General features: G+C 31.7%; 1 protein-coding gene across 10 annotated transcripts in view; it reads right to left on the minus strand.

The window, feature by feature from the left end:
• The window catches only part of LOC139511306 (diacylglycerol kinase beta-like), a 142,738-nt gene that overhangs the window by 47,206 nt on the left and 70,433 nt on the right, over nt 1-25,099 (minus strand). For 5 of the 10 annotated variants that reach the window (XM_071297939.1, XM_071297938.1, XM_071297934.1 and 2 more), the window contains 9 exons: nt 19,978-20,081; nt 18,216-18,332; nt 16,319-16,417; nt 5,886-5,963; nt 3,972-4,057; nt 3,282-3,356; nt 2,467-2,552; nt 1,473-1,562; nt 679-845 (listed from right to left, as the gene is read on the minus strand). In XM_071297939.1, the coding sequence (XP_071154040.1) occupies nt 679-845; nt 1,473-1,562; nt 2,467-2,552; nt 3,282-3,356; nt 3,972-4,057; nt 5,886-5,963; nt 16,319-16,417; nt 18,216-18,332; nt 19,978-20,081 (902 nt within the window). The remainder of the gene's footprint in view (nt 1-678; nt 846-1,472; nt 1,563-2,466; nt 2,553-3,281; nt 3,357-3,971; nt 4,058-5,885; nt 5,964-16,318; nt 16,418-18,215; nt 18,333-19,977; nt 20,082-25,099) is intronic. The other 5 variants (XM_071297941.1, XM_071297936.1, XM_071297942.1 and 2 more) reach the window with 1 other exon arrangement.

Below are 25,099 nucleotides of genomic sequence, written 5' to 3' on the forward strand. Positions count from 1 at the left end.
AGGTATAGGACTTACAACTCCAATGGAGAAATAATTATTGATAATGTTATAAGGTATAGGACTTACAACTCCAATGGAGAAATAATTACTGATAATGTTATAAGGTATAGGACTTACAACTCCAATGGAGAAATAATTATTGATAATGTTATAAGGTATAGGACTTACAACTCCAATGGAGAAATATTTATTGATAATGTTATAAGGTATAGGACTTACAACTCCAATGGAGAAATAATTATTGATAATGTTATAAGGTATAGGACTTACAACTCCAATGGAGAAATAATTATTGATAATGTTATAAGGTATAGGACTTACAACTCCAATGGAGAAATAATTATTGATAATGTTATAAGGTATAGGACTTACAACTCCAATGGAGAAATATTTATTGATAATGTTATAAGGTATAGGACTTACAACTCCAATGGAGAAATAATTATTGATAATGTTATAAGGTATAGGACTTACAACTCCAATGGAGAAATAATTATTGATAATGTTATAAGGTATAGGACTTACAACTCCAATGGAGAAATAATTATTGATAATGTTATAAGGTATAGGACTTACAACTCCAATGGAGAAATAATTATTGATGATGTTATAAGGTATAGGACTTACAACTCCAATGGAGAAATAATTATTGATAATGTTATAAGGTATAGGACTTACAACTCCAATGGAGAAATAATTATTGATAATGTTATAAGGTATAGGATCCCCTTCCTCCTCTTCGCCTTCCTCTGGTTTACTGAAATCAATCTTCCATCTATCCATCATTATTGGTAAGCTATGTGATACACGGAATAAAATCTTGTTCAAACTCTCTCCTTCATAACCTAAAAAAAGAACCTAATTATTAATAAACTTGGGATGCACAGAATTTTTTTAGGTGTGTTTGATAGAAATCGACCATATATGCAAGTGCACAAATACATGGACACTAAAAAGACATTGATTGATATAGGAACATTCAAATATAATTTAATTTTGGATGTAACACGTCTTCTGATTGGCTGACGTTATTTTGTTATCAGCCCATAGACATAATTTAGTCATGTGACCGTGACGTCATCAACGTTTTTGCATGGTTTTCTACGGTTTAAAATGGAATTTAGAATTAAATTTTTAGAAATGACTGTAATATTTTTTTCTGTCTATTAGAAATAACATAAAAAAATTGGTGCACACTGTTAAATAACCCGCAACCTGCTACGCGTGTTATTCAGTGTGCACCAAATTTTTTATGTTATTTCTTCATAGACAGAAAAATATTACAGTCATTCCTTAAACAAAATAAAAGAATTTTGGTCTGTTTTGTGGTGGCAAAAACAACACAATTTTAAATAGAAAAAAATAGTTTAACAGATGTATTGTTATTCATAACTCATTTAGCACAATTTTCAGCTATGTGTTAATTTAGTCAAAATGTATCAGAAATGAGCTATATAATTGTAACTTCTTACCACCACCCCAACGTAAACACCTGGCTAAATCATTTCCTGTCCCTAAGGGTAATACGGCTACTGCAGGTCTTTCTGTGTAATTCATCTTATCTGTAATATATATTCATATGTAAAAGTTTATAAAGTTCACAATTTAGTATTGTATGAATATTGGATCAGGATTTAAAGATCCAGGGCCCCTTTTCTTATAATCAAAATAGAATGTGATTTGTACTGAACATTCATTGTTTACTATAGCACTAAAAAGAGTTTTTTTTCCTTCTCTGAACAAAATGAAGCTTTAACACATTCAGGTTTTATACTCCTATATTATGTATAAGAACATAAACATTATGAAAGAAGTTTTTAAATGGTTTATTGCTTGAAATAATACCAAGTAAAAAAATGCAAAGGTAGAAAAAATAAAAAGTATATCAGCAAAGACACAGCTCTAGAAAAAAATACAAGGAAAGTAGAAAAAAAGAGGATATGGTATGATTGCCAATGAGACAACTGTCCACAAGAGACCAAATTGACACAGACATTAACAACTATAAGTCACTGTACAGCCTTCAACAATGAGCAAAGCCCATACCGCATAGTCAGCTATAAAAGACAATGTAAACATAGGGTTTTGATTTCATTTTACGCAATCTTTACCCCAAAATTAAGTCAAATCTTTAGCTGTCTGTCTTGAAATAGATTAATACTTGGCTAGACCTTGGGGTTAATAAAGGTCTTATATGGTGTGTATAATTTTTCATTAATTACAAATTTATGTTGATCTTCAGATGTCTATTTTTAAGTCCTGTACTTTGATGTTATCCAACTGTCTATGTTGAAATTTTTTACAACTTGTACAAACTCTAATCTTACCATACTGTAAATTCAGAAATTTTTGCATGCATTTATTTTTTAAATTATTTAAATTGTTGCAATTATAACCCTGTCACATATTTTCACAGTTTTAAAAACATGGCAATAATTTTTGAATTTACAGTACTATAAATATTACCCATGGCATCTATGAGCCATCCCACAGTACCGTCTCCACCACAGGCTAATATTCTGGCTCCTGGCACGTCATGAAAAAACTGTAAACTGGAAAATCAAATATAACCTAAGATCAAGTTAAACATTTTGAAAGTATTAATTACAAAGATATCAAAATATAAGTTCCTGTCTGAAAGTGGTGATAATCAATTGTTGATGTACTGTATACCTATTTTCAAATATATGGTTACAATTGCAACACAACAAGTTTTAACTAATTCAATGCAAATCATAATAATCTCTGAATATGCTGAAGAGGAGTAAGACAACTTAATAATGTAATGTCCTTTTTATGATTCTGAGATAACTATGTTCCATGCCAAACATAATCAGTCATGGACTGCCATTTTTTTTCTATCTGATGGTGCTGTGTTGTATTGGCCCCTGTTTAGAGACAGTTTCAAGCACAATGTGTGGGGTCATAGCTAAGAATTGTAATATAAATATTCATTATCTGAATTCAAATCACTCAAATTCATTAAATATCACTTAAGGAGACTTTATGTTGTTGAAGGTTGTGTAGTGACTTATAATTGTTGCTAACATCTACTTCATTTGTAAAGTTGTCTCATCAGCAATCATGCAACATCTATTTATTTCATATTTACAATTGTAATTTTTAATAGCCACATGGCTTTAGAGGAAAAGCCTTTTGAAATTTTTTCCAGATGGATGACAAAAGGACATTGAAAACAGTGTGAGGAAAATAGCTTACATTTGGCAAGTCATTTGTGGATGATGAGCTAAATAATATTACAGACTAAACAATCAAATTACCCCTGCATTGGTCCTCCTTTTAACATATCATACACCTGTCGTGGATTCAACAGATACTGAAATTTTCTCAATAACCTACAAAATACAATAAAATTATTTACACTTCGTCAGGGCCTTCCCATAAATGTTGGCTTGAGCAATTCTAATAAAATTGAGAATGGAAATGGGGAATGTGCCAAAGAGACAACCCGACCATAGAGCAGACAACAGCAGAAGGTCACCAACGGGTCTTCAATGCAACAAGAAATTCTCGAACCTGGAGGCATCCTTCAGCTGGCCCCTAAACAAATATATACTGGTTCAGTGATAATGAACACCATACTAACCTCCAAATTGTACACAAGAAACTAAAAGTTAAAATGAATGTTCATAATCCTGATTTTGGTTCCTAATGATCCATGCATATAATGACCTCTGTTTTCACATCTCCTTTCTTTAACACAAAGAGGCTTGTGTTTATAGGAGAGAATGAATTTATCTAATTTGTGATTAAGATTCCAAACTAGTTGATTGAAAGGGGGACAATTCAATTTGTAATTATATTAAAGGGGAACAACACACCATGTACTTTTGTTGGATAATCATTTGTAAAGAACACGACCTTGTTATCTGAATGTTTTAGGGCATCATTAAAGATTAGTTAATATTTCAACTTGAAATTCAAGAAAAATCTAAAGGGGGATAACTTACTTAGCACCTTGTTTTCCGCCACTTTTTGGATTTAGAAAGATGAGCAATGGATGTGTGCCTGGTAATGGAGTGATTTGAAATGAACCCTGTAAAATAAAATAATAATTATCAATACACATTCTCTCATACAAATATAGTATATAAGAGCCTTGTTTATTGGTTGTTAGACAACTATTGTATGCTAGAGCCTTGTTCATTGGTTGTTAGACAACTATGGAGATATGAGTCTTGATTATTGGTTATACCATTTTTTTTAACTATTGTATATATTAAAGAGCTTTGTCTATTTGTTGTAAGGTCAGTCCCAAGTTAAGAACCTCTTCACTGGTTAAGAATCTTCCATCACTGTATAGACATTAGTGTTGATGTACAGACAATATATTTAGATTAAGAGCTTAAATTTTGTATTGATACTTGGTTACCGTTTCATGATCTCTTTTTGCTGGGTGACTGTCTCCATAATGTCTACTGTACACGATGTCTCCTTTTATTCATATGTTTTGGAGGAATGTAACTAAGGTATATGCAAAATACCAAACTATTTTCAGTTGTTTTCAGTAAGAATGAAAATATGATTAAGTCACACAAGTCTGGAAGAAGGGTAACTGATTGAACAATGTCAAGAGGACCAGACAAAATTTGTACATAAAATAGATACTAAATTACCTCTGCCCCTCTCCCTTCCACTATAATTTCATAATGATTTTGGTATAACAAAAAGTGTATAAAAATATAGTACCTTTTAAAAGCTTTATCTTAAATTGGTAATATGGGGACGAAGTCCCAATAACAGTAGAAAATTCAATAAAAAAAAAAATCTGGAAAATTTTCCCGATATTTTCATTGTACTAATGAACTCAAAATCATTCAATTTTTTTTTGTCGCGTTTTTGAATTTTCGGATCTGCGCAGAAATCTACTTCCGTTTCCGGTCTTGTTTGCATGAGACTTTGAATAAGATGTATATTTATCAGTCTAAGAGAGGAACTCAATACTAATTCATTTTTAAAAATTGTTTGTTATAAAAAAAAACGTTACTTGATGACAGCGTTTCTTCGTTTACATTGAATATGACGTCATAACTTAAATAACGTCACAACTAAAATCCCTAACAACTGAACCAAAATCGGAAACGTTACGTTTTGTTTACATTGAATATGACGTCATAACGTCACAACTAAATCCCTAACAACAGAACCAAAATCGGAAACGTTACGGTAATTCCGTTTCTCTTTTTAACATGTTTGATTTATAAAAAAAATCATACAGACTTCGTCCCCATTCACAGGTTATGCCTGCCTCATATTAATTGTTTTACAAGACTGCACAAACTTGACCATTTTTATTGTACTTAAAGAAATGTTAACAATAAAATACTTACAGGGCCTTCAATGTTAACAATAGAATACTTACAGGGCCTTCAATGTTAACAATAGAATACTTACAGGGCCTTCAATGTTAACAATAAAATACTTACAGGGCCTTCAATGTTAAAAATAGAATACGCAATAAACTACTTACAGGGCCTTCAAATGTGAACAATAAACTACTTACAGGGCCTTCAATGTTAACAATAGAATATGCAATAAACTACTTACAGGGCCTTCAAATGTGAACAATAAACTACTTACAGGGCCTTCAAATGTGAACAATAAACTACTTACAGGGCCTTCAATGTGAACAATAAACTACTTACGGCCTTCAAATGTGAACAATACACTACTTACAGGGCCTTCAATGTGAACAATACACTACTTACAGGGCCTTCAAATGTGAACAATACACTACTTACAGGGCCTTCAAATGTGAACAATACACTACTTACAGGGCCTTCAATGTTAACAATATACTACTTACAGGGCCTTCAACAATACACTACTTACAGGGCCTTCAATGTTAACAATACACTACTTACAGGGCCTTCAAATGTAGTTGAGTCTGTTCTTTGTAAACCTTTTTTGTTCCCTTTGACTTCTGAATTTCTCTGTCTTTCCTGTAACAGACAAGTTACTTATAAATTCTACCAAGTACAATCACTAATGAAACAACTTCAATATACAGTTACACCAAACTCAAATTCAATCAAGCAGTTTCATCTAAAGAGTACAAATCTAATACATAACAGTTTTCTGTATAGCTTTTGATAACATTTACTTGCAATGATTAATTGCAAAGAATAAATTGGATTTACAAATGAATGGTTTCTGCACCTTTAATCTTTTTTGTGATAACTTTTCATATTATGCTACTGGCTTGAGATATAAAATTATCATCATAAACTAAAGCTGTATACATGTGCTGTTGTCAATTTAACATCAATGGCATCATAGGCAAGATAGCATTAAACTGATTATCAATTGTTAACCTCTAGGATGTGTCTCGACCACATCTGATCTCAGGTATGTCACGTCACCCTTTGGTGTTATTCAAAAGTAGGCACCACATGTTTAGGTTTCCAAAAAATAATGTAAATTTAAGATTTGATTCATTATATTCAAATGTATGTGACCATTCAATTATTCGTTAATAGCTACTAGATGGTAAAAGTTTTTAAAAAAATATGATGTCAATTTTTGACACTACATGTATTATAAAATAAGTGAGTTAAAACTACAAAATTTGAACCAAGTTATGGTGATCCAAATGTTACTGAGCTGGGTTGCACTGCATAAGAAGGTTGTAACAGAGAAATCAACAAAGGATGCTGGGATAGATGTGATCCCAAGGTTAAATATAGGTCATACAGAACAAACTGTCATAATAATATATTTACTTAAAATAGATTTAAAGTTAAATTATTATAAATAGGTCTTCATAAGTTTCTAACCATGGGTTGGGCATTTATATTCATATTTTACCTCTCCTCAATGCTCAAGGTAAAATAATTGAATATAAATGCCCAACCCATGGTTAAATGAAAACAAATCTACAACTGCCACAAACTCACTTCAGGTAAAATGTAAGTCAAGGCACATCATATGTTTTTGAAATACTTTTACTGTATTTGAAGATTGCAGAAGTGAAATATTAATGTGTAATCATTGTTATCCAAATCATGGGCCTATAAAAATTTATACAGTAATGGTCTACCCGTACTGACAAGAGATTCAAATTATGATAAACATAAAAACAATAGATGACTCCACAGAGAATGAAGACAATGATTTTTGCACTCCTACTTTTGTTATAGTTAATGACACACACCAACAGTTAAAGCTGAAGGAAGTTGTTTTAGATTTTGAAAAGTTTACTCCGACTAGGAGAATTTAAGAAATATTTTTTGCCCAGTGATTATAATTATAACAGCAGAAGTAACATAAAATAGAAGATGATCCCAAATCTGAATATCCCTTCCACTGAGCATTCCAGAAACCACAAACTCCATGGGTTCAAACAGGTGTATGTGTGGCATAAAACTTCTTGAGTGGAAGTTAAATAACTAATCTTTTTAAACTCTTCATATCATAAACATATGTACAGCAATAGGCTTATCAAAATTATGGCTATATTCCTATTCCATGATCTTACTATTAAAACAAAGCAGTTTTCACTTGCACTTATTTATCAAACTTCTGGGTAAAACAACTGACAGACAAGACTTTATTTTCTTAAGGCTTAACACACACAAAAACATCATGCATTGAATATGGTAGTCGTCTGACAAGGGAGATTACTGTGACTAACAAATCCAATCTGAAAATTCCATGCTTGAAAGAAAATACAAATATATAATTTTGGCTTAAGCTTTGGTATACTTGTTCTATAACTGAAGTGACAATGGAGTTAAATTAACATAAACTGTCCTATTTAAAGCACAGTTCAAATTAGTTTAAAGTCTTCATTGACTATGTGTGAAAAATTGTTGTGCTGCAAAACCTACATAAACAGGGATTGGTGCATGTTTGTGAGAACCATAGATTTACCTTGGCTTACAAAAAACATAAGCTGAAAAATAGGATAAATGAAAAGAAATTAATTTTTCAAATTTAAATTTGGAAGAATGGAAATTCTTTCATTTTAATCTGTTTGTTAAGATTGTTATATTCTACAGGATAAGGCAAAAAAAGAAAAAAAGACCATATGAAGACCACAAATTCTCAAAAAGTGGTGGTCCTAAGGTTTTGACCACCAAATTTGCAAAGGACCAAAGGACAGGCATCATTTCAGATTTTTGCAATAGAAATGATAGTGAAATCCAGCATGTTTCCCTCAAGGATCACCAAGGGAAAAAAGATTTCAAGAACTCTGAGACCAGTTTTCAAAATCTCACAACCTTTCAAAATTTTGAATCAAAAATGCAAAATTATTTCCATTTAGACCAGAAGATACTATTTGCTCATGATTTGTTGATATAGTAAACTGTCAATTGTGAAATTTGTTTTTACTTTCTGATCACATTTACCTCAGTTACGTTAGGGCACATCTAAGACATACCTGCCAAGCTCTAAAACCTTCAAAAAGGAAGTTCTCATCCCTGAGCCAGGACAGATGAGGGGGAAATTTCCAGTGAACAACATTTTTGTTGTTTGTGGGGGAGACTCCCACTCAAAATGGGAGGGTTGGCAGGTATGATTTAAGATGGTATATAATTGCCTGTAATTTTGTTAACATAAACTTCATTTGAACTTTGGTGGACAGTTGTCTCATTGGCAATCATACGAATCATACCTCCTTATTTTTAATCTTACATTTTCCACCTGAGATCACTCTTGGTTTTGGTGGGGTTCATGTTGTACAGTTTTTAGTTTTCTATGTAGTGTTTTACAGACTTACTTGACTTTCATCATATTTAGTGTTTTTCGTGCCAAAAATAAATACCTCATTACCACTACTGATTTTTATTTCTATAAACTGTAAACCAACTTATTATCATGCAAGATTTAGTTTCTTGACTTTTTGCAAATAGAAAATCAATGTAAACTTTGATATCTCGAATATCTATCCTTATTTAACAGCATCAAGTTGTTTTAAACGCCATATAATGGACTAGAAGGGGCTAATCCGGAAATAAACTTAAAAGTATCTGTGAAAAATAATAAAATTTAGAATGTAAAAGGGGAATGTGTCAAAGAGACAATATCCCCACTAAACAGCAGAAAGCCTACAACGGGTCTTCAACACAGCAAGAATATACCACTAACATGTGCTTCAACTTGCCCCTTAAAAAAAGTTGGTTTACAGTAAGTGATACTTGTCCATTCAAAAGACCATAAAATGTATGTTGGATAAATCCCAGTTTCCTTCTCTGACTTAGCATCACAGCTGGTTTTGTTTTAACCATACCACTTTAAGGGGGACATTATACAAATTATACAAAATTAAGAATCTTAAATCCTAAGTCAATGAAAAACTGTGCCATTTATCACAAATGCTATAAGAAGATGTGGTATGAGTGCTCATGAGACAACTATTCATCTAACTCACAATTTTTAAAAGTTAACCATTATAGGTCAAGGTACAGTCTACACTGCTCTCCCTCAAAATTAAGTCAAATACAAAAACCTTTAGTGAGCAAGATTAAATACCCCCATGCCCCCATATAATACGGTCAAAGCTTACAGTGACATAGTTGGCATCCAGAAACCAATGTTTTGCACAAACAAAATCTTTTTTAGTAGCTTTAACCTTGACCTCTGACCTCTTATCAAGAGTGATCTTACCCTCATTGTGTGTAATCATACATTTAAATAAGGTTGCAATCCCATATGAAGTATTTGATTAAACATCTACAAACCACAGTTTTGCACAAATTTCTTTCTTTTTTTACATGTAGTAACTACAACCTTGAACTTAGACCTTCAAATCAATTAAGTGTGACCATACATTTATCATGTGAGATTGCAATCCCATATAAAATATTTGACTAAACATCTTCAAATGACTTTATTTTTTACAGATTTTGTTTCCATTTTTGTACTTTGAACTTGTGTCTTTTAAATTAACAAACATTGAATAAATTTCTCAATACATAGCATTACAATAATCATGGTCATCTGGAATGAATACTATACATAATAATAAACAATGGTAGAAATAATCTAAACTGAAAAAGGACTAGCAAATAAAAAGCTTCTACATTCCTCCCCCAAAATGTCTCACCTGAAAACTTTCTTTATCTGCAACAGTGTCAATAAAATATATATAATATGGTGTGTGTTTTTCATTTAGACTATCCTGTTATAAAATCTGCATAAGGAAAATAAATAAGAATGTGTCCATAGTACACCACTTATACTTCATTTGCTATGTTAAGTGGATTGAAACTCTAATTTGGCACTAAAATAACATGTGTACTAATTTTCAAACTGATTGGACTTCAACATTATCAAAACCTATCTTGACCAAAAACTTTAACATGTAGCAGGTCAGAAAGACGAACAGACTCACAGACCGAAAAACACATAATGCCCAACCTAGGGGGCCTAAAAAACTGATTCTGCCACTATGCTGTTTGAAGAAAAACTTATAGGTGTCATTCAATCAAGTATGAGTTCTGGTACATTTGACCTGATTCAAATTAATAACAAGTCAGGTAAACTAATATTTTATTTCATTATTTTTCTATTAACAAGATTCTTATATCAATAATTAGTTTTGGGAATAATGTGTACGAAAAACAAGTTTGTTTTTTTGGATTTCTTAAAGAGACAAGAACAAGGCACATAAAACAAGAGTGCACACACTGAAATGTCTCCCCTTCTTTACTAATAATTGATATTATGTTGATAGTCCTTAATATAAAGCTTTATTACAACTGTCACATAAACTTAACATAAACCAAGAAAACTAAATATTGACCTTTGAACCATGAAAATGAGGTCAAGGTCAGATGAACCATGCCAGGCAGACATGTACAGCTAAAAATTCTTCCATACAACAAATATAGTTGACCTATTGCTTATAGTTCAATAAAAACAGACCAAAACACAAAAAATTAACACTGAGCCATGAACCGTGAAAATGAGGTCAAGGTTAAATAAAATGTGACTGACATAAAGATTATAAAATATTTCCATACACCAAATATAATTGACCAATTGCATATATTATCAGGAAACCAGATGCTCCGCAGGGCGTAGCTTTATACGACCGCAGAGGTTGAACCCTGAACGGTTGGGGCAAGTATGGACACAACATTCAAGCTGGATTCAGCTCTAAATTTGGATTGTGATTAAATAGTTGACACAGCATAGGTTTCTGACACAGAATGAATGTGTTCAAATGAACTTAAAATTTTTGTTTTCTCTTAGAGCAATTCACTATGCTGTTGAATATTAATCCTCTCAAAAAAATGTTTGAAGAAATTTTCTTTTTTATTTATGAAATTTCAAATGAGAAAAATTGATCCCAATTTTTTTAATCACATCCCCCTTTCCCTTATTCCAAAACTAATCTCAATTAAAATTTCTAATGGAGTTTGCAACAATAACTACTCATTTAAATACATCATAAAATATTAAGATGTAAAAAAACTGCTTGTTATCACTGAATGGTAAAGATTATTTTAATTTATCAGTTGGTGGTAAAAAGTGAATATACATTGTATATTGTATATAACAAAGATTTAAGTTGATTCTGGACAAAGAAAGATAACTCCAATTAAAAAAAAATCTTGCTATTGCACAATATTTTGCAATTAGATATTTCTTGCTTACTATTCTGGACAAAGAAAGATAACTCTAATTAAAAAAAAATTTGCTATTTCACAATATTGTGCAATTAGATATTTCTTGCCATTGCGCAATACTGTGCAATTGAAAAGACTTGCTATTGCACAATACTTAATATAATAATTTTAGATCCTGATTTGGACCAACTTGAAAACTGGGCCCATAATAAAAAATCTAAGTACATTTTTGGATTCAGCATATCAAAGAACCCCAAGATTTCAATTTTTGTTGAAATCAGACTAAGTTTAATTTTGGACCCTTTGGACTTTAGTGTAGACCAATTTGAAAACAGGACCAAAAATGAAGAATCTACATACACAGTTAGATTTGGTATATCAAAGAACCCCATTTATTAAATTTTTGATGAAATCAAACAAAGTTTAATTTTGGACCCCGATTTGGACCAACTTGAAAACTGGGCCAATAATCAAGAATCTAAGTACATTTTTAGATTCAGCATATCAAAGAACCTAACTGATTCATTTTTTGTCAAAATCAAACTAAGTTTAATTTTGGACCCTTTGGACCTTAATGTAGACCAATTTGAAAACGGGACCAAAAGTTAAGAATCTACATACACAGTCATGACAGTTAGATTCGGCATATCAAAGAACCCCAATTATTCAATTTTGATGAAATCAAACAAAGTTTAATTTTGGACCCTTTGGGCCCCTTATTCTGTTGGGACCAAAACTCCCAAAATCAATACCAACCTTCCTTTTATGGTCATAAACCTTGTGTTTAAATTTCATAGATTTCTATTTACTTATACTAACGTTATGGTGCGAAAACCAAGAAAAATGCTTATTTGGGTCCCTTTTTGGCCCCTAATTCCTAAACTGTTGGGACCTTAACTCCCAAAATCAATACCAACCTTCCTTTTGTAGTCATTAACATTGTGTTTAAATTTCATTGATTTCTATTTACTTAAACTAAAGTTATTGTGCGAAAACCAAGAATAATGCTTATTTGGGCCCTTTTTTGGCCCCTAATTCCTAAACTGTTGAAACCTAAACTCCCAAAATCAATCCCAACCGTTCTTTTGTGGTCATAAACCTTGTGTCAAAATTTCATAGATTTCTATTAACTTAAACTAAAGTTATAGTGCGAAAACCAAGAAAATGCTTATTTGGGCCCTTTTTGGCCCCTAATTCCTAAAATGTTGGGACCAAAACTCCCAAAATCAATACCTACCTTCCTTTTGTGGTCATAAACCTTGTGTTAAAATTTCATAGATTTCCATTCACTTTTACTAAAGTTAGAGTACGAAAACTAAAAGTATTCGGACGCCGGACGACGACGACGCCAACGTGATAGCAATATACGACGAAAAATTTTTCAAATTTTGCGGTCGTATAAAAAGACCAAAATTTAAAAACTTAACTTTGACCACTGAACCACGAAAATGAGGTCAAGGTCAGATGACACCTGCCAGGTAGACATGTACACCTTACAATCATTCCATACACCAAATATTGTAGACCTATTGCATACAGCATGAGAAAAACAGACCAAAACACAAAACTTAACTATAACCACTGAACCATGAAAATGAGGTCAAGGTCAGATGACACCTGCCAGTTGGACATGTACACCTTACAGTGCTTCAATACACCAAATATACTAGACATATTGCTTATAGTATCTGAGATATGGACTTGACCACCAAAACTTAACCTTGTTCACTGATCCATTAAATGAGGTCGAGATCAAGGGAAAACTGTCTGACAGGCATGAGGACCTTGCAAGCTACACACATACCAAATATAGTTATCTTATTACTTATAATAAGAGAGAATTTAACATTACAAAAAATCTTAACTTTTTTTTCAAGTAGTCACTGAACCATGAAAATGAGGTCAAGGACATTGGACATGTGACTGACAGAAACTCTGTAACATGAGTCATCCATATACAAAGTATGAAGCATCCAGGTCTTCCACCTTCTAAAATATAAAGCTTGTAAGAAGTAAGCCGTAGCCGCTGGAACACTATCCCTATGTCGAGTTTTCTGTGACAAAAGTCGCAGGCTTGACAAAAATTGTTACTGATAAATATTTGACAGAAACCTAACAATAGATGTTTAACCTTAAGCAGTATTTGTGGGAACAATTCAATTCTAAATGCATTGCATACATAAATGAAGATACAATTTCCCACTTGAAAATTCAGAGTGCGGTAATCGCAAGTTTAGCAATATTTCATTTAAAAAGGAACATTACTCTGGAACAATGGAATAGACATTCATCAAATTCAAACTTGTTGGGCTGTAATAAGAATTTTGTATAAGTTTAATCACATTTGGTTGAGGTAAACTTAAGATAGAGAACAGAAACTTATGTTGAGACTTCCTGAGAGATGATATTGTACAAATAGACAAGGAAAAAACTTAATGCCCCCTCAGTTGCGGCAAGGCATAAAAAGAATCAAAATCATATTCAGATTTTGATGAATATATTTTGAATAATTCAGAATTATATTTAAAAGAACACATAAATTATGTGACATAATACTGCGCAATACAGTATTCCCTCAAACATTTGCATCTAAAGAGATTAACTTCAGGTCCAATATTATTAAGGTTGAAATCGAAAAGCCATCATAAAAATCATGAATGAAGGTATGGATGGATGCAATGAAGTAGAAAGTGAAATAGCATACACATGTAGTTTTCTTTTTTTTTATAGTAAATCTATGAAAAGTGTAAATCTGATTGTATATATATTTTAGCAGTATATAATTGATCGAGCAGGACTTTTCAGGTGAGACATGTAAACAAAACCATGCAGCAGCTAAAAAGCATGTATAAAAGACTTACCCAGTACCCCTGTAAACAAACAAACAAAATCAATCATGCATGACACACAACAAAACATGCAGTAACAATATGCATAAATATTTGTTAAGCTGCAGACTGTTACAATCATGTGATACTAGTCATTATCTATCTACATCCCCACCCCCTACATTAAACATACCAGTAGTTTCTAAAGTTGTAATTATAAATTTGGTTGGCAAAGAAGTTCAAATAGATATTCAAAGATATTTTCTAATATCATAATAAATGTACAAATTAGGAACTTTTTAATAATTTTAAGAAAGATGTTCAAGATATTTTCTGATGCAACAATTCAAAAGATAAATTTCTAGTTTTAAAACTGACATTACAAAATGACAATGACAGATTTTCATGTTGATCATGGAAGTTTCATGACAGCAAAAAAAGATGTGGCAAGCACAATTTTGTTTCCCTTCTTTAGGATGCCAAACAAGTCGAGTTTTCTTTTTCTTTTCCTAAACATTTGTTTCATGCTTTAAATTTCTTGTTATCATATTTGGAAAAAAAACATCATTTAAAATGTCATCTAGAAAAAGAAACTTTTGACAAATTCCAATTAATAAGAAAAAATAAACACACTTTTATAACTTATAAATATTTAGAATGAAATATTAAAAATAGATTTGTCTTCAAAAGATGAGCAAGAAGATATCAATTACTCAAGAACCCTTATATCCAAAATGATACAGAAAATAAAAGTTATGTAACAAACTATCACCATGATTATAACATCTGACTGCAGGACTAATTTGGTTTCCTGTCACTTGGAGTGTCTATTAGAACGACAACAAACAGAATATATTGTACAGTATAACTGCTTCCAGTAATGTTCCAAACTTAAAACTTGACACATACTGTGAATTCATTGTTATTCATCAGATATCAATTTATTTGGTACAAGTCAACCACAAATTAAAACGTTCCACAAATTACATTTTTTTAGACTTGTATACAGGCAAATCCAGAGAATCAAAAAATCATGAAAAATTGAATTTTTACACAATTTAGGAAAATTGGTATCTTAAAAAAATATATAAATCCACAATATGTTAGGTATGCAGTGCTTCAACTTCTATTCTAATTTTCTTTTAAATATTTGCCCCATGATTTGGTAAGATATCCAAGTATCAGGAGACCTACCAATATGTACTAATTACTCCTATATTGGGTGGATTTGTTGGTTTACAAGCTTTAAATCAAGGGGAATGAGCTTGGTAGGTGATGTGTCTAACAAATGCATTGCTCTACACCAGGATTATCTTAAATTTTTGTGTCAATATTTCAGGGATATTTTCCTCTTCCAACATATACAGGGTGTGATCATTTATTTACATGTTCTCAATAAAATTAATCCTTCTTTACAAAGATATTACTTATATTGATATATAAAGGCCAAAACAACATGTGCTTTCAGAATGTTTAACCTATTTTCAAGGTTTGAAGCACTTTGTGAAATATTTGAAATAAATTTTCAATTTATTTAGCAAACCCTTTTTTTTCCAAACCTGTATACCCTAATTTTAGACAGAAACCTGGAACATAATATTTTTTGTAGAAATTACAAGTATCAAAGCAAGATAATTTAGATATTTGTCCAATAAATGTACTTTTGGTAGAGACAGAAATATACAACAATACTAATAATTCCATATTTAGTATGTAAATAATCATTAAATAGGGTAACCTATGAATCATTTGATTAATGAAATAATCTTAAATACAGATTTATTTAGGGTAAAATAGCCAGATAATTTTACAGTACAACAAACACCCAGTTAATCTAGACAACAAATACAGACCAAGATACCAGTACAGAGTTATGTTCCTTTGACTACCTACCAGAACAGCTGGACAGACACAGGTTGGAGGTAATGTATGTTCACGGAATTCTCCTAGATCACATTCTGGTTTGACAAGTGGGGCACATTTGTTGTGTAGCTGTAAAACATTAAAATACACTTATCAATTATGTTTATATGACTATACATGTGTTGTGTAGCTGTAAAACATCAAAATACACTTATCAAGTATGACTTGTGTATATGAGAATCCATGACAAATCGCCCCACTGGCAAATCGCCCCACACCTAATCGCCCCACTTTTTCACAAGCTTGCCCCACTTTCTAAAAAACCGCCCCACTCTTGTTTACCAACTCGCCCCACTTATGAAAAGGGTAAACTCCCATTGCAAATAGTTATGATAACATGCTCCCCTTATGAAAAGGGTTAAAATCTCGCTGAAATACGGTCTGTCAACTGGCCCCACTCATGACAAATAGATAAAACATTAATAAAAAAGATGCAATCCCGTTGTATATCTTTGTCCCTGCTCATGTCAATACCTTTGAACACCAAAGTGAAGTGCTATAAAATCAAATTGCTGTTAAAATCTCTGTTTTTGCAATAAAGTTATATATAAATGTTAATCACGCATCAATAGTATGATTATGATACAATTAACAGGTTTCTTTTCATTTGTTATACAAATAACTAAGCTTACAAGTATAAAGTTATTCTCCAATAATGATACAAAAATGTAATTGCAATTATATTTTTAGAATGTTAAAAAGTTTAATAAATTTCGTTTTTTTCTTGTTGTATTGTGTAGATTACAAAAATCAAAATAAGTTTTCATTTAAGTGCGGCTAGTTGGTAGACCTGAAAATTACATATATAGAAGTAGATTTTTCCCTTTTTTCAATAAGTGGGGCGAGTTGACAGGGGAAAATTAACTGGATTTAACCCTTTTCACAAGTGAGGCGATTTTTTTAAAAAGTGGGGCGAGTTGGTTAACCAGGTTGGGGCGATTTTTTAATTTTTTTAAGTGGGGCGAGTTGGTGAAAAAGTGGGGCGATTTGGTGTGGGGCGTTTTGCCAGTGAGGTGATTTGTCCTGCTTCCGTATATGACTATACATGTGTTGTGTAGCTGTAAAACATCAAAATACACTTATCAAGTATGTTTATATGACTATGCATGTGTTGTGTAGCTGTAAAACATCAAAATACACTTATCAAGTGTGTAGCTGTGAAACATTAAAATACACTTATCAAGTATGTTTATATGACTATACATGTATTGTGTAGCTGTGAAACATTAAAATACATGCTTCAACTGGGTTAATCTATTTCTACATTTGTTGTGAAGCAGTTAAACTTCAAAATACACTTATCAACTATATTTATCAAACTGTACATGTGTTGCGTATTAGTAAAATATAAAAATAATATGTTTCAACTATTTAAATATACATTTGTTGTGAAGCTGTAAAACAACAAAATACACTTATCAATTATTTTAATCTGAATAATTAAAATTATTATATTTGTAAGTCGTTTTCGGTGTAGATAGCAGATCTTTTAGTCTCTGCTAATGAAACCTTTTCTACTTTTCTGTACATATTGTAAAGACAGGACTCTGCTATTGAAGACTTGACCTACAGGTCTTTTTTGGGTTGTTATTTGACTCATTGCCATATATATTACATTGTACAAGTTTATCTATTTGCACAATTGTGGTGCTATTGTGTGGCATTTTTTTCTCAGGTTTTCTGTTTATTTTTTAGTAATAAAGCTTGTTTTAGAGGTTTAAACTTATATGTTAAAGAATATAGTTGCTTTTAAGTATCTGTATTTTTGGAACGAATATTGCTTATAGCTGTTTTTATTAAAATGGATATTCTGGTAATAACACCGTCTACAAAATATTCATATAAAGACAAGCAATTATGTACTTACTGTTACGTGACACCAGCGACAATGTAGTCCTGTCACACCATTTAAAGTCTTTACGGATTTCTTACATTTATCACATTTTCCTGGACAATTTCCTTCCACCCAGTGATGGTTCATCACCTGTTATCAAAATAGTAAATCATATCCAATAATTATACATCTATAGACACTTCGAACATTATATACATCTGTATGATGTTCAATACTAAGTCATGCAATGACAAACTAAACATTTGTTTAAAATTTTTCTTTAAAAATTAACTCTGTTAACAATATTTAATTTTTTTTCATATGAAACAGTTAATTTTTTTCAAATATTCCCTGTGTTTTAATGACTGTAAATGTCCTCATATGTTGGTTCATATATTTCAATACAAGTTCACAATATCTGTTTCTTTGGATTGATGAAAATCTATGAATTTAATTACTGAAACATTTATTAGTTAGCGCTTCATTATAAATCCACTCAATAAAAAAAATAGTTTTTATTTCTTGGCCCATATTTCATACGGCATGACAAAATTTATACATGAACAAGAAAATATTGCTTGGAATCGGTCTACAGGTGTTGAACGGAATCTTACTTTTACCGCAGAGATTTATGAATATATGAACGTGAATTCAAAGCCTATTAAAAAGGTAAGGCTAATCATACATGTCGATCTCATTAAAATACTGCAGCAATCCTTAAAGTGTTATAACCACCTTCACAACAAAATTATTGTTATCCTTAAATTACAAGTTTTTGTGTTGTATAAAGAACACTCATTTCTCTAGGAAAACTTTTCAATAACACAATTCATATACAATGTATAACTTATCACCACAATCCATGCTCCTAAATTGATACTTCACACGAGTAAACAAATATTCTTCTAAAATATTATTCCAACTACTTGACACAAGGTAACACATATTCTTCTAACACACCAAACAAACTACATCTATTCTATTTGTTAGGAGGAGGTGGTGTACAACATAGAAATGTAGTACAACACTCCCAAAGATTTTTGTGATATCTAATGAATGGGAATTAGGGTGGGTCGAAGTGGAAAAGGGGGGTACTTTAGATTTATGTGGATGAAATAGGACTTGTGGGGACGGAAGTTTTACTTTAAATTTTTTGTGATATTTAATGAATAAAACAAGACAAAGAAAAGGAAAACTTTGAAAAGTTATGGACTCAAAAAGTTTTACTTTAAGTAAAAAAAAATTTCTACATTTTTTTCTTAACATTTTGTAGCTAACATAGTCTGAAAAAAATTCCTCAACCATAGTCATATGATGAGATGTTTGATAAGTTAACAAGACAAATACTTCATACAAGCTAAAGGTTTATCATTTATAAACACTCAACTAGAGGAAAGATCAGTAAAACTACTATAAATCAATTTATTTTTCATGGATACTTTTTTTCGTGTTTCGCCTTTCCTAGTCAAATTTGCAGTATTTTCCAAACTTTGTTGGTGCTTATATTTACAAAAGATTGAAGTTTTAACTATTCTGGACAATTTATTTGGCAGTATTTTTTTTATCACAAAAATTAGCTGTTATTTTCATTTTAAATATTGATTCCTTAAATTTCTCCATCTATGAAATATTTAATTTACATTTTGTGGTCAGGCGGTCTGAAGAATTTCAATTCATAAATAAGTTGATGATATTATAAAATGTGGCTTCATTAACATTAGCTGTTATACCTACATACAGACATAGGTTCCCATCACAAAAATCTATGGTCGCATTGTGTATTTAAGTGTTTTACCTGCGGTCTGTTTACCTGTGATGTTTTTTTAGATTTGACATACGTAGTTATACAACAGGCTGGAGCTCTCTGAACACATCTTTCGTGTACTGTGTATTTACAAACTGTAATGAGAAAACACACAAAACAACATTAACAAGAATGTGTCCATAGTACACGGATGCCCCACTTGCGCTATCATTTTCCATGTTCAGTGGACCGTGAAATTGAGGTCAAACTTAAATTTGAGTTAAAATTAGAAAGATCATATCATAGGGAACATGTGTACTAAGTTTCAAGTTGATGTGACTTCAACTTATTCAAAAACTACCTTGACCAAAAACTTTAATCAAAACTTTAACCTGATCTTAGCACTATCATTTTCTATGTTCAGTGGACCATGAAATTGGGGTCAAAACTTAAATTTGAGTTAAAATTAGAAAGATCATATCATAGGGAACATGTGTACTAAGTTTCAAGTTGATTGGACTTCAATTTCATCAAAAACTACCTTGACCAAAAACTTTAACCAAAACTTTAACCTGATATTTGCACTATCATTTTCTATGTTCAGTGGACCGTTAAATTGGGGTAAAAACTTTAATTTGCCATTAAAATTAGAAAGATCATCTCATTGGGAACATGTGGACTAAGTTTCAAGTTGATTGGACTTCAACTTCATCAAAAACTACCTTGACCAAAAACTTTAACCTGAAGCGGGACAGACGGAAGGACGAATGAACGAACAGACGAAAGCACAGACCAGAAAACATAATGCCCCTCTACTATATAGGTTGGCATAATAACGAACAGACGAAAGAACAGACTGACGCACAGACTAGAAAACATAATGCCCCTCTACTATTGTAGGTCGGGCATAATTATGCCTCTACTATTGTAGATGGGGCATAAAAACAATGTAAAAGAGCCTTTTTTGGTTTTTGGGAACATTTTTTGTTTGGAAACTTGAATTTGTAAAGTGTATTACGTAATTTTTTGTTTGTGGTTTCTAAAAATTCACAAAACGTGAGTTCAGAACTACTTGTAAATTATGCATTGTATCATAGAACAGTATGGTCCGAGACCACAATTGTTGTCCCTTGATTTTCGTTGTCCACCAATATAGTCCCTAGTGTGGACAGTGTGTTACTTACCAATTTTTTTTATACCCCTTCCAAATGAAATTGTCTATGTTTTGAGTTAGAGCTGATGAAGTTTTCTATAATTTTGATATAATTTTTCCCAAAAGTAGTACAACACACTGTAAAAAAATTATTGAAAAAGCACAGGTTGGATTTTTTAAATTTTCATTTATTGTCTATAAGAAATGCACTACAAAATAATTGTGGTCTTGGGCCGTACTAAATACTAAAGATTATACCTCAATTACTTGTTTATCTTTTAGGTATATAGGTAAACATATGAAGGTAAGTTTATAAATCAGGTGTGTGTATTATGAAATCAAGTGACACATTGAGGAACCAATTCATTCCGAGTCTTTTTCAAGGTCAAATGAATTTTCATATCTAAATGTACAGTGTTGTGTAATTTACATTTTGTGTAACTTACTCACTGTGTCTAAACCACACCGGCAAAATTTGCTCGGACTCGATGGTATCTAACATCCGGCACAATGACGGAACACCAATAGACAAAAGAAAGGTAGGTTTCTCCTTATTTTTTTATTTTTTTTTATGATATCGCAAAATATATATTCATATACAACTATTTTCTATTGTGAGATGCAATATTTTCTACAACCGTTCTATATTAACGGAGAAATAAGTCAAAATGTATGTCAAAATGACGAATTGAGTGAACCTTGCCTCGAAATTGTTTAATTTCTCGTTAAATTGTTCACATTGTACGGAAAGAAAGGTACGGGAAGATAGAAATTGATACGGAGATTGCAAATTTAGTTATTATGAGCATCTCCATAATTGTATCTCTGTGTATGGAACGAAAGAAATAGGTCATGTCAAAATGGAACTGGCCGGTTTCGTCAATGTATACAACCCGGTTTCGTCATAGATTTCAAAATGCATAACCCGGTTTGGTCAAATAAAAAAAATCATAATCGCATTACATTATAATTGATTAATTAACTTCAGCTTTCAAAAGGAGTTTTGTGGGTCGTTGGAAAACAAGTTCGTTCACCGGAAAACGGCTTATTATTTATGAGTCTCAGATTCAAATAAATAATAAGCAAACACTTGAATTCCTACTCTTATAGAACACAAATATTTTAATTTACTTTGCAGTCCGAAATTTTTTAACAGCATATTGAGATTAAAGCTCTCTAAATATGCGTTTTCTATATGAGTTATGGGAAAATATGTTGAACATGTTTAAACTTGAAATTAAAGTTTACGGTCTTAAAAATCGAAACACACAATTGATATGTGATTTTCTCGCACAAAAGGATGGACACCTTTATAACTTATCTAATCATTCTATGTATGTAATCTTTTCTACAATCGTTAAGGGATAATTTTAACTATGATACAAGCTTTGGCACACATCGCTCATTTACTATACAGGCTCTGTCATCGGATGAGTTAAGGTTTTTTCATTATTTTTTATTATTTGTACTTTTGTTGTACTGTTTGTGTCAGCGACAACACTTTGACTCAGTCCATCCCCGAATCACACGCTTGTAATTCCATGGTTGTCTTTGGTTGCTTTATACCATATGCGTTTTGAACATAAAATAGGCAGGTAGTTTTCTTGTTTGAATTGTTTTACATTTATAATTTAGCGCCCTGTTATAGCTTGCTTTCATGCAGTTTGTGTGTTTTTCTCCTTGTTCAAGGCATACGCTGACCTAAACTTGATTAATTCAACATAATTTTTGTGTCTAAAAGAAAGTTGTCTCATTGTCAATGTTTATGGGATAAGTAATTACCGTCACTTCTTCTTAATAAGACCTAGATATAAATGACGGTCATGTTTTGCAAACCAACTTTTATTCACATTGAAAATACAAAACTGTCAGATATTGTTTTCGAAAGTTATCTTGAAGTTTCAATTGAATTTGAACTGTACAAAAATGAATTTGATTTGTAGAAATAATGTGAAAAACATGCCATGAAAATAAATGTGCCTACCAGAAACGGGGAGAAAGTTACAAATCTCACTGCTATGTTATGGATGCTTAAGTTTGAAAACTTGCTTTAGTGCGCAAGTAACACAGTATATATAGTACCAGAAAATCTGGCAGGACTGCATGCATGATTAATTTTTGCAGAACAGTATAGACTATAGTCGGTTTGGGACTGTTCGTCAATGATTGAATGCATAAATGTATTAATAATTGATAGTAAATATTGTAAACTAAGTGTATATAATATAGTATCTATAATACTAAAATTACGAGGTCCAATTTGTCAGCCGTCATCACGTAAAAACGACGAATCAAAGAATTCAACTTTATATATAACTAATATAGTACAAAGGTGTAGATTAAAAATTACACCAATCCAGGCCCTTTTGTTTTCCACGTAATTAATATTGCCAATAATTGAGAAGTTCCGGGTTGAGTCTGATACCGATACCAATAGTATATTCACCTGTTACCTATTACCTTATTTGTACGTTTCCACGGCCGACACTCGGCTAACCGAGAGATTGGTCGGTTAATCTATATTGAGTATGCGGCTATATGGGAGATTGGTCTGTTAATCGGGTTGGTTATACGTCTGTTAAGAGTAAAACGCACAATTTAATGTTAAACTGTATCAAATATACAGATTTTTGGCATATTATAAGAATCAAATCAAAAAAAGAAAAGTGTCTGACAAAATGATATCTATCATAGAACATTTTCCACTCGTAAAAACATTTTATAGTCTACGCAGTTTTCAGTAAAATTAAAAGGCGTCGCGCAAGTATGTAGTATTTATGCTTATACGCATAGGAATTTTTTAATAAAAGTCGAAACAAACAATTTTAGATATCATTTAAAGGACACAAAATAGTACTTTGGGTCTAAAAAATAAATTTGCATTGGTGAATATTTCATAATTGTAATATAAGGAGAATATTACCACGTTTTAGTGAAAATTATGGGAATAAAGTCTGTTAATGCATGGGTTGGACAATTGAAATTGTGTCAGTTAAGAGTTATTTAGCCACAGTTATTTTTGCTACCTTTATATTTTCCCATAGAAAAAGTTAAGAATGAGATGTTCCTAAGTAATAAAAAAAGGATAATACGGTGCAACAGTATCCTACGAAAGCGAATTAGCGCCACACATTTTTTTAAAAATTTTTCTTCCTATATTTGCGTTATAACGCAAACCTCAAATATCTTGATTGCAATTGTTCATTAAGTTTTGTAAAAAAATGTCAGTCTGTCATTCATTTCGGTTGTGATTTACTAGTAAGAGCATTTTTATTTTGACTTTCTTTTGCATTTTATTGAAGGGTGTCACTTCAATATAGCGTGATATAAATTGGCCGCTGGAATATGCATGAATTTATTATTAATGTTTTCAATCAGCCTCAATGTTTGTGTCTGTGACTCTGTTCAAAGTAGCACGTTTTCAAATCCGACTGAAAGTGTCTTTCTAATACAACACAGGGTACCGGTAAAATAAATATAAACTGTACATCTGTCCATCTGTCCATTGCATATAACGTGTTGTCATTCTCATATGCACATGATATTTGTCACTGGACGAAAAACTCTAATTCGTAAGCATCCTCCAATAGACCACTTTCGAGTTCATCCGTCACCAGCAAAAACTCGTCAATTATGCACGCCTTTATGACGTCATTTACCAGATAGAGGGGCTCGCCTGTATCCCTGCACTATTTACGTTCATCAAGCGTCTAAGTGATCGTTTTTGTGCAGGATAAACTAGAAATAATGGTTGCTCTGTAGGTACTTACTGACAATTCCCTAATGACAGCAGTGTTGATTGTCTATTTTCAGAATTCAATTTGCCGAATAATTCGTACAATATAGAATTATAATTTTCCAACCACTCGCTCAACACTGTAAGGAAGTGACGACGCCCCTAAACGCACAGATGACGGTGATAAAGGCGCGTATAATTGACGAGTTTTTTCCGGTGACGGATGAACTCGAAAGTGGTCTATTGGTTTTTTATTTCTATTACTTAATCATATGTTGTTTACA

Source organism: Mytilus edulis, chromosome 2 (assembly GCF_963676685.1).
Source record: "Mytilus edulis chromosome 2, xbMytEdul2.2, whole genome shotgun sequence".
Lineage (NCBI taxonomy): Eukaryota > Metazoa > Mollusca > Bivalvia > Mytilida > Mytilidae > Mytilus > Mytilus edulis.